The sequence below is a fragment of the Neolamprologus multifasciatus genome, chromosome 6 (assembly GCF_963576455.1).
Source record: "Neolamprologus multifasciatus chromosome 6, fNeoMul1.2, whole genome shotgun sequence".
NCBI lineage: Eukaryota > Metazoa > Chordata > Actinopteri > Cichliformes > Cichlidae > Neolamprologus > Neolamprologus multifasciatus.
This window is the reverse complement of record NC_140444.1, coordinates 1,708,140-1,721,787: the sequence shown is the minus strand read 5'-3', so window position 1 is coordinate 1,721,787 and position 13,648 is coordinate 1,708,140. Positions and strand designations below refer to the sequence as shown.

Genomic DNA, 13,648 nt, shown 5'->3' with positions numbered 1-13,648 from the left:
GCAGGGACACGCAGGGACACACAAGGAGACACGGGGACACATGGGGACACGCAGGGTCACACGGGGTCACACGGGGACACACAGGGACACGCAGGGAGACACGGGGACACACAGGGACACGCAGGGTCACACGGGGTCACACGGGGACACACAGGGACACACAAGATCAGATGGGGTCACACGGGGTCACACAAGATCAGATGGGGTCACACGGGGTCACACGGGGACACACAGGGACACACAAGATCAGATGGGGTCACACGGGGTCACACGGGGACACACAGGGACACACAAGATCAGATGGGGTCACCAGAGAAACATGCATCTGATGACAAAAACTGCAAAACGGAGCTGAAAATGTAAAAGTCCTGTGTGTGTCTGTTTGTGTGTGTCTCTGTGTGTGTTTGTCTGTGTGTGTGTCTCTGTGTGTGTCTCTCTGTGTGTGTCTCTCTGTGTGTGTTTGTCTCTGTGTGTGTCTCTGTGTGTGTTTGTCTGTGTGTGTGTCTCTGTGTGTGTCTCTGTGTGTGTGTGTCTGTGTGTGTGTCTCTGTGTGTGTCTCTGTGTGTGTGTGTCTCTCTGTGTGTGTGTGTCTCTGTGTGTGTGTGTCTCTGTGTGTGTGTCTCTGTGTGTCTCTGTGTGTGTCTCTGTGTGTGCGCTCATTTGTGACTCGATGTGGAGAAAATGACTCAGCGTGTGATTCCTTGTGCGTTCGTGTGTGTGTTTGTGTGTTTTCATGTTCACCTCTGCTCTGCTGGCGGTTAACTATACCGCCGAGGGTCCAGCGGCGGTCCAGCCTCTTCAGGTGGGCTTTGCGTCTCTTAGTAACTGATGAGGGAGGAGGAGGGGGAGGAGCAGCAACCAAAAGACAAAACAGACGAGTTAGTGTAAGAAGCACGTTTTAGCAAAATGAGCTGTTAGTCGTCATAAACACGTTCAAACTTCTCTTACAGGAAGTGTGTCTGTGAGTTTAAAAGACTGGGTGAGAAACGACGCGGGACGAGTCATTTCAGCCATCAAATCCTCTGGAGTACCATAGAAACGAAATGAGGGGAGCATGTGGTGCAAACTGACTGTGGCTGGAACAGCAGAACATGGCATGGCTGCAGGAACCAGCGCGTAAGCCGAGCCTACAAACCCCACCACACTGATTACCAGGGATCAGTGTGACCAGCACGCTGTTTGTTAGCACCAGCTGATAATCTAGCACTCTTCCCAACGTGGACACGTCCGCCTTAACAAACCACCAAAGCCGGGAACACGGCGGTGTCGCGTTCAGGCTCCGATGTCATCCTCAGAGCTAATAAGATCACGCTTGCTGTTCCAACAAACACAATGCAGCTTATTTCAGGAGCATCCCAGAAGCTCTGCTCCACATTGCTTAAAATAGCACCGGCTCGATTTCTTGCAGGATCCATACGAAGCTGCACGGCGCAGCTACCAGAGGAGGGTCCAATCTGAAGTTCACTGATGTGCTTCTGACGTCCAGTGTGACCGGCGGCGGTGCAGATGCACGCCACGTTTAATCCTGCTAACACTGACGCGTCAAAAGCCAATAAGGACGTCACTGTGGTTACGTTCATGGTTATTATGCCGTCTGCGGTTATCGCAGAGCTCCAGGATCTCTGAGGCCTCGACACATTATGCGGCTGCCGTGTGTCGAACTCTTAACCTCGAAGCGGCGATCAAACATCGTGAGCCAGTTTCAGTTCTGCTGCCTCCTGAGGGAAAAATATTAACGACGGGAAGGATGGAGGGAAACAGCAGTTGTCCTCCGTCTTTCTTTGCCTGCAGTAATTTCATTTCTTCTCCGTCTCCTGTCCTCGCTCATCTCTCCATCGCTCCTCCGACTCTGCTCCTTGTCACTCGATGTCCCTTTTGATTCCTCTCCGGCGCTCCTTCCATCCCACCGAGCGCCATCCCACTCCTATTGACCTCTTAATTGATATATTGGCTTAAAGGAAGGGACACAGGGAAATGTTATTTGGAGGTAATTTCAGCAGGGCTGGGCGCGCCTGTCGGTTCCTCCCTGGCGAGCTGAGCTGTCAGTGGAATTAGGTTACGGACCACACGGAGATAATGAGACGTAAGAGACGATGGGAAGCAGGAAAGGAGAGATCGGGAATGAGAAGTGACAGTGTGTGCAAACACAAAGACACCAGCCTAATGGGGAAATGGGACTGACGGAGGATGAGGGGGAAGAGAGTGCATGTGTAGCTGTGAGCTGCCAGCTGGGCTTTAAGAGGAACTCTATTCTCACGCAGCGTTGTTCCTGTAATCCAGTTCCTCTACCTGGTGTTCAGTCACTTACTCTGGAACCACAAAAGGCTTTAAACACCTTTCTACATGCCTGAGATACGTGGCTGTGTTGATAGATCTGCTCTGACTGGCATCATATCGAGGCACAAGTAAAGGAAAGAACTGCAGCCTGAAGCTTTGGGCTCACAGTGTTGCACCTCTAAAATAATCAAATAAGATTAAAAGACAGAAAAGAAATAAAATGAGAAATAACACAAATAAAATTGGGTTTTAAAATGTCTAATGTTGTGGAGGGGAAGTTTGTTCCCGGTTTAGGAGCAGTCACAGCAAAGGAGCTCGGGACAGCTCGGAGCGTTCGGTCTGCAGACCTCAGTGACCTCGAAGGAGTGCATCGATTCAAAGGATCAGAAAGATGCGAGGCTGCGAACTCGTGCAATGCCGGACAAAAGTCAATTCAAAAAGTGACAGTAACGATGCTAGTATGGCAAATATGTGGCCTCGCTTTCGAGTGCTGGTTAGTAACAGTGCTGCAGCGTTTCGGACCTGCTGCAGACTGTGTGGAATTAAAGAAATTATTTTATGGCTACAATATATCCTGCATCATTAATAATATAATCTATAGTATTGATACTGCATTGAGATGTTTATTACATTACATTAACCTTTTTATTACAGGTGCAGCCATAATAATTGCATACACACGTCGCATTTTGTGCTTATTAAAGAGCTAAAGCTCAGTCAATTAAGGAAAGGTCATGAGCCTCGTTCGGGATCTATTGTGTAGGTGACTTGGAGCATGAAGGTTAAAACTGCAAACACGCTTACAAAACACATATAATCCATACAATCTAGAAACAGGCTTGAGTGAAGGCCTGAATGTATTCAGCTTCTTGTTGCAACCTGTTGCATTTGAGTTTGCTTAGTAACAGGTGACAGAAGATGGGCCAAAAGGAGGACAAGTCCACGGGGACCTCCAGGGCCTGAAATCATCGCCATACTTGAAAAAAGATGTTAGAAAGAGAAACGTCTGTGTCTGACTTTAGCTCTAAGAATTTCTCGTTGTCTGTACAAGATGCAAATGATGTTCTTAGAACGCAAGAAGGGGCGTCAAACCCTGACGTTATAAAAACAACTCTGCAGATGTGATGCTGTGTGCTTCTTCCCACGCGTGTGTTCTTAATAATCTTCATCTTCATCCATTGGTTTGTTTTTGTGCCACATTGTTGAATTCGGGACAACTGACACCAGAGTAAAGATGAAACGAAGCTCTCTCAAGGAATAGCTTCGCTTTTGTGAGCAGCTGGAAATGAAAGAAACGAGCTGAGATGACATCATTGATCTGTTTGTCAAAGTGCGCTGAATATGACAGAAAATGTAACAAACACACACAGGCCTCCTCTAAGGGCTTTTAGAGGCTTTACCAACCAACACCTGCTGCTGTCCGACATAAACCAAGGAAGCCAATCGAGGTGCTTCAGAGGTCACATTAAAACCAGAAGAAATAAAAATGACCAACGATAAAAACAATAATAATAATGATGATGGTCGAGCTACCCGTGAATGTGGGCGGAGCTGTTTCTAGCTGAGGTTCCAGCAGATAAACAGGTGACCAGATCAGAAACATATTTATGGCTCAAACCATTTCATCATTTATGGATGGCCCCGCCCCTCCCTGAGCCTGGTTCTGCTGGAGGTTTCTTCCTGTTAAAAGGGAGTTTTTCCTTCCCACTGTCGCCAAAGTGCTGCTCATAGGGGGTCATATGATTGTTGGGTTTTCTCTGGATCTATGAAGCGCCTTGAGGCGACTTTTGTTGTGATTTGGCGCTATATAAATAAAATTGAATTGAATCATTTATAAACAATCAGACTTTAAACTCAGTTCTATATATTACTAGAAACCATCAGAGCGAGCTGAGGTCTGCAGCGATGCCCTCTCTTCCTGTTTTTGTTAAAATTTGAGCTCCAGTTTTCTCAACTGAAAGTGTCCAGTAGTAAATTTAGTGAGGCCACCTGCACGAAGTCAGAGCACGAGTCTGGTGCGTGCCGTTTCATTCAGTGATGCAACATCTATTCAGTTCAGCTGAATCAATCAGAGTCGTCAGAATCAACGGGCAAAGCTACAAAGATACAATAAGCCTAAAGTATTCCCGAGAGCTGGGTGTTGGTGTTCGGGAATCTGCAGCAGATGTCAAACAAGTTCTGAGCACATCTCAAAAACAAACAGAAACCCCATTAACAACACATGCATCCAATCAACAGGCAGCAAACACTCCAGCTCGTCACAATGTAACAAAATAACAGTAAATCTGCCAACTCCTCCAAAAGAGCAGCGAGTAACAGCAACTGAGCTGTTTGTGTTTGTTTGCCCGCTGAAGCATGGAGCCCAGCATGTCGCAACACAGACGGAAAAGTGTTTGCAGGAGGATCCAGCGGGATTCTACATCCCATAAACTGCTACATGCATCTGCAAATAAACTGCACGCATGCGTCTGTGCGTTTGCACGCTCCAGATCTCAGAGAGGAGGGGGGGATGACACAGTGAGGAAATGCTCCGTCCCAGCAGGCAGACTAAACATTCAGGAGGAGAGGGTCGCAACAAAACGAGAGCCGTGGCGTCCCGGGGGAGCTGGAAGGAATTTTCTGTGGTGCCAAAATATTGCAACCCCGTTGGCTGCAGTCTGGTACCATTTCACCGTGCTGCTGCCGCCACTGCGGTCTCCAAGGTTCCCAATGTGTGACTGGAAATGAGTTTGTGTGTTCAGCACTAACTATGATGTGATGAGAATTTTATGAATGTAATAACGCCGTGTTTGTGTCAGCACTAACCTTCCACGGTCCTGGATGTTCCCAGATCCAAATCGTCTCTGGTTCCATTTTGCGAGTCGAGGTATGTGGCCGGGACCCAGCCCTGCTCCTCCGCTGTGCTGACGAACCACCAACCTGAGGAGAACACATTAGTGCTGTCAGTAAAGCCTGACGGATGTCGGTGAGCACACCAGCTCGGGGCAATTTGCACCAAAAAAGAGACGTTACTGGATACAGCCCACGTCGGGGTGGGAGAACAGCTCATCTAATAGGCTGCTCCTGTCTGTGCGAGTGTCAAAGGGACATCTAAAGGGAGCTCAGAGTTTCACCTTCCTGGAAAGTGGTGTTCATTACTAAACCAGACACTGAAAGACACAGAAGTGCTGGGAGTGCTGGGGCTAGGAGGAACTCATCACCGGTGGTTTAAAACAGCACTCGGTGACACTGCTGAAGATCAACCTGCCAGGACGTGTTGGGCTTTTAAAGACACTGCTACCCTTCACTGTGACTCACAGTCAAACATGCTGTGCTGCCTGTAGTCCATGCATGGTCCCTCCAACTGATGATTCACCCACACAAACAACGTGCACCTCCCGAGTTCCCCTTTGTTCCTGCAGCTGCTGTTTAGCTTCTCTTTCACCTCCAGGTTTGGTTTGAAAAGCAGGATTTCCAACAGTAAACAGGAGTTTGAACCCTGTGACGACCCCCCAGAGGAGGCTTTAACCCTGTGAGGTAAACTTGGATCACAGGTTCACTGTGTGATAGAAAAGTCAAGCTTCGTATGAGATGAACTGTTACTTTCGTGTTGAGCAGCGGTGCCAGAGGAACATTACTTTCTTCATGGCTTGTTAGCGTCTACGATGCCGCTCAAGCTGACTGCCACGAGCTAGCTTGTAGCCTTCGCTCCGTTTTGGTGTTTACAGACAAAACGCTGGACAGGATTTCACTGGGAAAGTTTTTGAGACTTTGTGAAATATTTCAGGTGAAACAAAAAGCTGCTTTTGGTCCTGGTAAATCAGGAGTTACTGGATTCAGCGTTTGTGAACTGGGAACATTGGTGCCAAATTTTGTGCCAATCAGGCCTTTGTGGGCGTGCACATATGTGTAAACAACAAAAGCCAACACAATTCATCCTTCATTGACCCAACTTAACTTAAAGCAGCAGAAACGTCACAAACTTACAGACCCTGGTTGGTCCATCTGCACAGGAGGACGGCCTCCTCCAAGAACGAGGTCAGAAACTTGATTATCTACGTTTAACTCTCTTTCCTTCTGAGGCTTGAAAGGCTTCCACTCACAAATGGCCTAAATCGTGGCGTAACATCACCCCGTGGCGTTCCCGTCTTCACCCACACCCTGTGGCTGCACAGCAGAGATCACGTCTTGATTGCTACTGACGAATGAGAAGTTTGTGGTCACGTCTACGTTACGCTGTTACAGCGCTCGCTGAGCTGAGCTGACACAATTGCAGAAACACATGACACATTGGGCTGCGACCAAAACCAAAAGAACCCAATCCATTTACATCGATCACAGTCTGACAGCTAGCATGCGTCTGTAAGCAAAGGCTGTCGTCAGGCTGTAGTGACGACATCGAACGCACCAAACCCCTGTTAGCCATCTAAAAGCGAGGAGACGTGGCTTCGTTAGTGTGCTGCATGGCTGCAACCCAACGTGCGACACATTCTTCCAGCCTATACAGGCAAGAGTGAGGTCATACGTGACAGCATTTCACTCCTTGCTGTGGAAAGTACAACAATAGTGTGGATGTCCTGGGTCTGTCTGGTCTAATGTGAGCGTGCAGTGGAAGTGATAATGTAAAAGCAGTGGTTAGCAGTGGTTAGCAGTGGTTAGCAGTGGTTATAAAGGAGCTAATAGCAACAAACTGTTTTTTTCTTTTCACAAACGACTCCAACAATTAAGTCATCGCTGCTCCGCTGTATTTACAGCCATATGGCTCAGCTCTCTAATGCGGTTGGAGAAGCCTGGGTGAATCAATTCATCACGCCCTTTTTTTATTACCCGGCACGACACCAATCACAATAATATGCGTTATGAATGATGCGGAAAATATGAACGCAACATAGAGCTGTATCATAGGGAAAGTAGCAGTAATGGCGATGAGAGGTAGGTGGTAGAAGTGAAGAAGTGTGTTCGCAGCAACAGAGAGTGAGCATTGGTTTCAACTTCACAGCTCTGATAGGAAGAGCTAGGAATAGTCACAGCTAGGATTCAAATCATTTCAGCTATTAAACTGAGCCTACAGTCACATCATTTGGACTAATGGAAAAACACGTCGCCACTGCCGGGAAAATCCACTCTTAGTTGTAGAGTTATGACAAAAATAATGCATTTTCCTCTACTTCAGGCTGAATGGGATTAAGTCATGATAAAGACACAGTCTTCTGGAAATTACTGGGTTACCTTATGTCATATTTTAGCAGTAAAATGAATTAATATTAGACCACATTATACTTTCTCTTATACAGAAAACAGGAAGCACGGTGACAGAATCAACACTCAGTGTAGCACTTTGAATTTAAATGATCGTCTCACGTAACAGAGCAGACATGATGCTGTTTAAGTCACAAACAGCATGAATGGATGGAGGAGCAGCAGAAGCTAATGTGGGTTGCAAAGCGACTTGCAGGAAATGAGTCCAGGTTAAAGGTCAACCTGCTTGATTTTGATAAATATACACCCGCGGTCCCCAACCCCCGGGCCACGGACCGGTACCGGGCCGCGAGAGTTAACTCGGTTTCCCCGGGTCTTTTCCCATGTTGTAGTCGTGCGTCTTATTTTGAAAGAAATGTTTCCGCGTTACCATAGCGACCAGAGATCATTAAGGGGCAGAGAGGAGGACGTTACTCTCAGTGTTGTTGGTGCATTTCAGGAAGACGCTGCTAATAAAGTTACACAGTGAATTTGTGTTTATTATTATATTTTGTATATAGTTGTATAATTTTAATTTGTTGTATTTATCTGCCTTAACCCTTTAAGACCTACCATAGAACCAAGTCCACCAGAGCTTATATTATATTTTTACATGCTGTGGAGCCATTTTTGGGAGCATTTCAAGTTGCTATACATCAATACAACCATTACAGCCTAAATTTTAATAATATGTCTGCATTAAGTGCATAGTAATTACATAAATTGCAAAAAAGTGCAATAAACTACAAAAAAATGTAAAATCGTTTTTGTTTTTTTAACATATATTTCTAGTTAGAGAAATTTAAGAGGCTTATCCCTCAAAACTGTAAATACAAAAAAGTTGCACAAAATAGTTTCCCACCACAGGAAATTTATTTTGAGTGTCTTCATAGTTTTATTTTTGAAATACACCAATTTTTATACACTGCAGGAAAAACGAAAATAAATATTATAGTGCAAATTTGCAAAAAAGCAGCATATGCATCAAAATAAACTATTTCCAGCAGTGCAATATGAGTCCTAAGCATCCCAGAAACCACACAGAAAGTCATAAAGTCAAACATAACTTTTAAAAACACCAGTATAGGCTCATGAGGCCCTGATGGTAAAAAAAACTACATTTCCGCGAAAATGACGTCACTTCCGGTTTCGGGCAGGTCATGGCGGACATGTGATAGTTCGCGCTGATGGACGTAGGAAGTGTTATGAACAGCTGATCGGATCAGCAAAGCGTGTTTCTGGAATATTATGTTTTTGTTGCTGCAAGTGCTTTTTATGCAGTTTTTGCAAAACTATATGTGGAAGGAAACTGTGACCGAGGACAAGCTGATGGCATAAGATGTAAGTACAACTCCTCCGGTTTCATATGCAAAAAAAATTATTGCGCTAGCTCACGTGGTTGCAGAGCTACCGGGATTTAAAAATAGTTACGCAAAACAGAGCGTGCTGCTCCGACCGGTTTTAAAGGGTTAAGGGCCGGTCCGTGAAAATATTGTCTGACATTAAACCGGTCGGTGGAGCAAAAAAAGGTTGGGGAGCGCTGCTCTACACCATCAGCGTGGCCTCATCCCTCCTTATACAAGCCCCGTGATGCCGGAGCCACCCTGACTCTGACAGCTGACGTGCATCATAAAAACACCCCCACAGCGGGTCACGTCTCAGGGTGAACACAGGAGCTGATTCAACCTGAGGGCCGACAGACATACAGGGGGGGCGCACAGTAGCTCCAGTGTAGCTCATCCAGCCTGAGCTTCCTCGCAGTCACACTGGCTGTTTGTTGATGCTCTGACTCCTGCAAACACACAGCGGTGCAGTGTGACTTTGGGAGAGGTCGGAGTCGACAGCGCTTGATATGAGGAGCAATCGCTTTCATATGTAATCCTATTAAATAAATCTGATACCATATATGGTCAGTGTTGCGAAACCCTGGGACGATTAAGATTTAAAATTTGAATTTGAACTTTCTTTGTTTGACGCACTTCGCTGCAGAGTGAAAGGTCCACCGAGCAGAAAGAATAGCTCGGGCCATATGAAACACATTAGGCCTTTCATAGGCTGATTCATTGCGACTTTTAAAAAGCTGAAGAAGAATTGGAGCCACCTGTGCCGAAGACAGCACGGAGACAAAAGCTGGAGCTTCTCTTCATCCCACCTGGTACCTGCTGGAAAAACAGAATCATAAATCTCCCACGCCAGCGGAAGAGACCGAGGTGACTGTTTGCCATCAACGGTGGCACGTGTGAGCGCCCCAGCTGACGCATATCGCATCTTACCTCCAGTAACTGAAGCCAATAGAAGCAGGAGTTTGAACAGAGACAGAAATACTAATCAAACACCTGCCAGATAAGACGCGAGAGCTTTGCAACATGAACATCTCTGCAGCATATCTCAGTCCGCAGAGACGCCAGAACCACGAGGACTGCAGCGAATCACTGTGGGGAATTAAAAGCATGAAGAGTTTCCTCCAGACCACTAAATAATAAAAACTGGCCCAGTGAAGAAAGCCAGACGCCTCCACTCTTTAGCAGCACCGCTGATCAAAGCTGATGTTAGAACGTTTATTCGAGGCTTTAAAGAGAAAACAAAGAAAAATGAAAACTACAGCGTTGATATGAACACATGCACGTCAATACAAAACATCTGAAAAGCCAGAAACACACACGCGGCAGGCCCGGCCTCCATCGTGTGCACACGTGCTATCATAAGGCGAGCTTTTGACAGGGCCCAGTTCTCTAATAAATCCAGCTCAGGAGAAAGTGGGCACAGTAAAAACAGATAAATGAGGACCAGAAACACTGCTGCCCACCCTCACACACACACACACAAACACACAACCTCTGCAATCACAAAGTGCTGAACAGCCTGCAGACAGAGCATGGGAAACAACACAGAGACACAGATGTGACTATAAGACACCAAATGAGAAAGACTGGGACAAACACAGACAGTTTCGTGGTAAACCTGAGAGCCGCCTGTGGCCAGATTAGAGTTTTCACTGAAAATCTGTCTCGTAGGAGGAGATCTGGAGCAGAGATCAGCAGCCAGACGGAGAAACTGTTCTCAGAGTCGCTTAAAGCAAACTAGAACTTGTCCCAGCATATGTGTGTGGAGGCCAAAACACTCGAGAAGGGCTAAATGCTCGTGCTGGCGTCGCCTGGATCCTCCAAGCATCCCACCCTCTGTGACACCTAAAGAGCGAAGTACTGGCAGCTACTTTAGAATGGAAATACTTCAAAGTAGGGCTAAAGTGGATTCAGGTGAGGATGCACACTGTGGAAGATTATCTCCTGAAAGTCGTTCCTGATGCTGCACAGAGCCGTACAAAGAAAGCTTTCAGGAAAAGTCGAGTTAAATATTCCAAACCAGAGAGGTCAGCGGTGCAGGATCCAGTCGGTCAGAACACGATTTCTTCCGGTTTGGAGACAAAGTCATGGATGTTCACGACAACGCACAAGACCAGCCACTGAAAATGATCCCCAGACATCCACTTGTGGAAGCGATAATGATAAAATTTGTTCATTTTCTCTAGCATTAGTCCAACGTTTATTGTGACACTTGCTTTCTGCTTCTCCGTCACTGTGTGAAGGATGCAGGTGGTGACATTTTAACTTGAATTTAACCTTGGAGAAGAGGATGAAGCCACGGCTGCAACAGCGTTGGCGTGAGCTATGAGTGCTGTGAGTTCAGAATAAACACGGCTGAGGTCGGACTCTGTCTGACAGTCTGACCCTCGACTCGATGACTAATCATGTCCTGGTTGTGCTCCTGACCTGACGCGCTGCCTTTGGGCAGACATGCGATTGTTTGCGCTGACGTCTATTTCAATGTAGGAAGTGTTATGAACAGCTGATCGGATCGGCAAAGCGTGTTTCTGGAATATTATGTTTTTGTTGCTGCAAGTGCTTTTTATGCAGTTTTTGCAAAGCTACATGTGGAAGGAAACTGTGACCGAGGACAAGCTGATGGCATAAGATGTAAGTACAACTCCTCCGGTTTCATATGCAAAAAAAATTATTGCGCTAGCTCACGTGGTTGCAGAGCTACAGGGATTTAAAAATAGTTACGCAAAACAGAGCGTGCCGCTCCGACTGGTTTTAAAGGGTTAAAGACTTTGATGAACAGGGATGATCCTCAGCAGGTTTACCCACGAACACTGAGCGAGTGTGAAGTCCAGAGTTAAACTGCTGAAATGCACGAGCAGGCGCTCAGAGCAGGAAACCCAGGCCTAGCAGATGGTTATTATTCTTTCTATGCGTCAGAACTTTTGTTTGCATCTTCAATAAATAGATTCACTTCTCGTTTCTGGAGAGACATGAAGTTGTCGCCCTCTTCTTAAATCTACCTACTGTACAGGGATGCAAACACAGCCCAGGCAGAGCTGTGTGTGCTTGGAGTTGTGCACATGAGATAGTCGCCTGTCATGCTCACATACATTAAGAAGGTGATTCAGCAGCAGCTGTGAAAATGAAGCGAATAAAAGGTTTTCCAGGTATGAAGTGCATTCTGCAGAGCGCAGGGGCGCACTGTTGCTTTAACAGGCTGAAATCATCATACCTTGTTATTGGTGGCCGGGTTCACCCAGTGTGTGTGTGTGTGTGTGTCACCAATGAGCAGAGCAACCCCAGAGCTCCCCGAGTCCTCTCGACAGCTGTAGCGTGCGCCGTCTCTTTACCCAAACAGTAAAATAGAACGCGTGGAGCAGCCGCGCTCTCGTTTCTGCGCCCACTTACACGCTCCTGAGCGTCTGTCTGACAAACTACACCCAACTGTTCTGGGGATTTATGAGGCGTTCAGAAACTAATGACTAATATTCACATAGATAGATTGTGCTGCCACATTTATACACAGACAGCACAAAGCATAAATATGGAGACAGCAGAGGGGCAGTAATTGGCATTTCTTACAGCGCTGGGCTCTAACTAGCTTCTAGCTTCTAACTACACCAAACCTTGGCAGGCAATAATTGCCTTTTTTCCCCACAGAGGGAAAGTGGAGGTCACAGTGAACATAGTGGAACAGTAACCGAGAAGAGCTGGCTTATCAGTGACTGAAACAGGCCTGGGGGAAGGCGCTTTGGAGGAACAGGAGATACACAAAGTTCTTAAGAGCAAAAGCGATAAAAAGAAGACAGAGGTGAGGAACAGAGCCAGAGCGGGAGGAGGAAAGTGAGATTAAAAGGGTGGTATGGGCAAAGACTGACCGAGGGAAGACAAAGGAGGGGAGCAGATGTTTGGCTGGAGCTTCAAAGCTCGAGTGTTTCATGCTAATTCCCCTCCAAAAACAGCACCTCACACTTTCCTCTCACGTTCTCATTTTCTGGACCGCCGAACGCTCATCAGCTTTGACAAGGAGGCCTTTTATTAATGTGATATGCAGGGGTTACCTACGAGATGTCATTTTTGTTTGTTCCCTTCAGCTTCTAATTGGGAACAGATCCCCTGGAGAGCGGCGAGGACTGGAACGCAGTGCTGCTTTTCAGCATTGAACTACTTGCTTATCTTTCTGCAGAGTTAGCAGGAGGAGAGATTCAAAGAATAGGAGAACAACAATTCTCGCTGCCTAAAACCAGCTGCACAATTAGCCACAGTGTTATCTTTACCGTGAACTGCAGCAGCTTCATAAATGAGATTAGCCTGAAGCAGTGCTTTTCTACCAGAGATTTTCATCAACATCATCCAAAAATATCCTTTTGATCCAGTCGACATGCTAAATGTTGGTGACTGAATGTTTCCAACTGAAACCCAGACCGTCCCCAGTTAAACCTACACAAAGCTGGGATTGCACAGACTGAACTCTGTGAAGCTATAAAAGTCGTTAAAGAGAGAAGAAGAAGACATGCCAAGGCTGTAGATAGAAGTCACATTTGTTTAGCAGACGGCAGTGCCAAGAATCATCAGTGTTAATATCTGCTGCTTTATCCAAAAACTCCAGTGAAATGCAGCACAAAACATTTCTGTAACAAGCGTCTGATCAGTATCCTTAAAACTTCCTTTAGTTCAAGCGCCAACAGTGAGCTCAAGCTACACACAGCATTTAGCATTCAGCACATAAAATACATTTGATTTTGGTTTTAGGGTCATTTTTTGTGGTTTGTTACTGATTGGGATAATAAAGCGTTCTGAAAGTGTAACAGCTCTAATTTGGCTTCTCCATT

The 13,648-nt window shown here is 46.2% G+C and overlaps 1 protein-coding gene across 9 annotated transcripts in view; it reads right to left on the bottom strand.

The window, feature by feature from the left end:
* The window catches only part of sh3pxd2aa (SH3 and PX domains 2Aa), a 116,436-nt gene that overhangs the window by 20,702 nt on the left and 82,086 nt on the right, over window positions 1–13,648 (bottom strand). For 8 of the 9 annotated variants that reach the window (XM_085161988.1, XM_085161989.1, XM_085161990.1 and 5 more), the window contains 2 exons: window positions 5,083–5,196; window positions 742–825 (listed from right to left, as the gene is read on the bottom strand). In XM_085161988.1, coding sequence (XP_085018114.1) covers window positions 742–825; window positions 5,083–5,196 — 198 coding nt within the window. The remainder of the gene's footprint in view (window positions 1–741; window positions 826–5,082; window positions 5,197–13,648) is intronic. The other variant, XM_085161992.1, reaches the window with a different exon arrangement.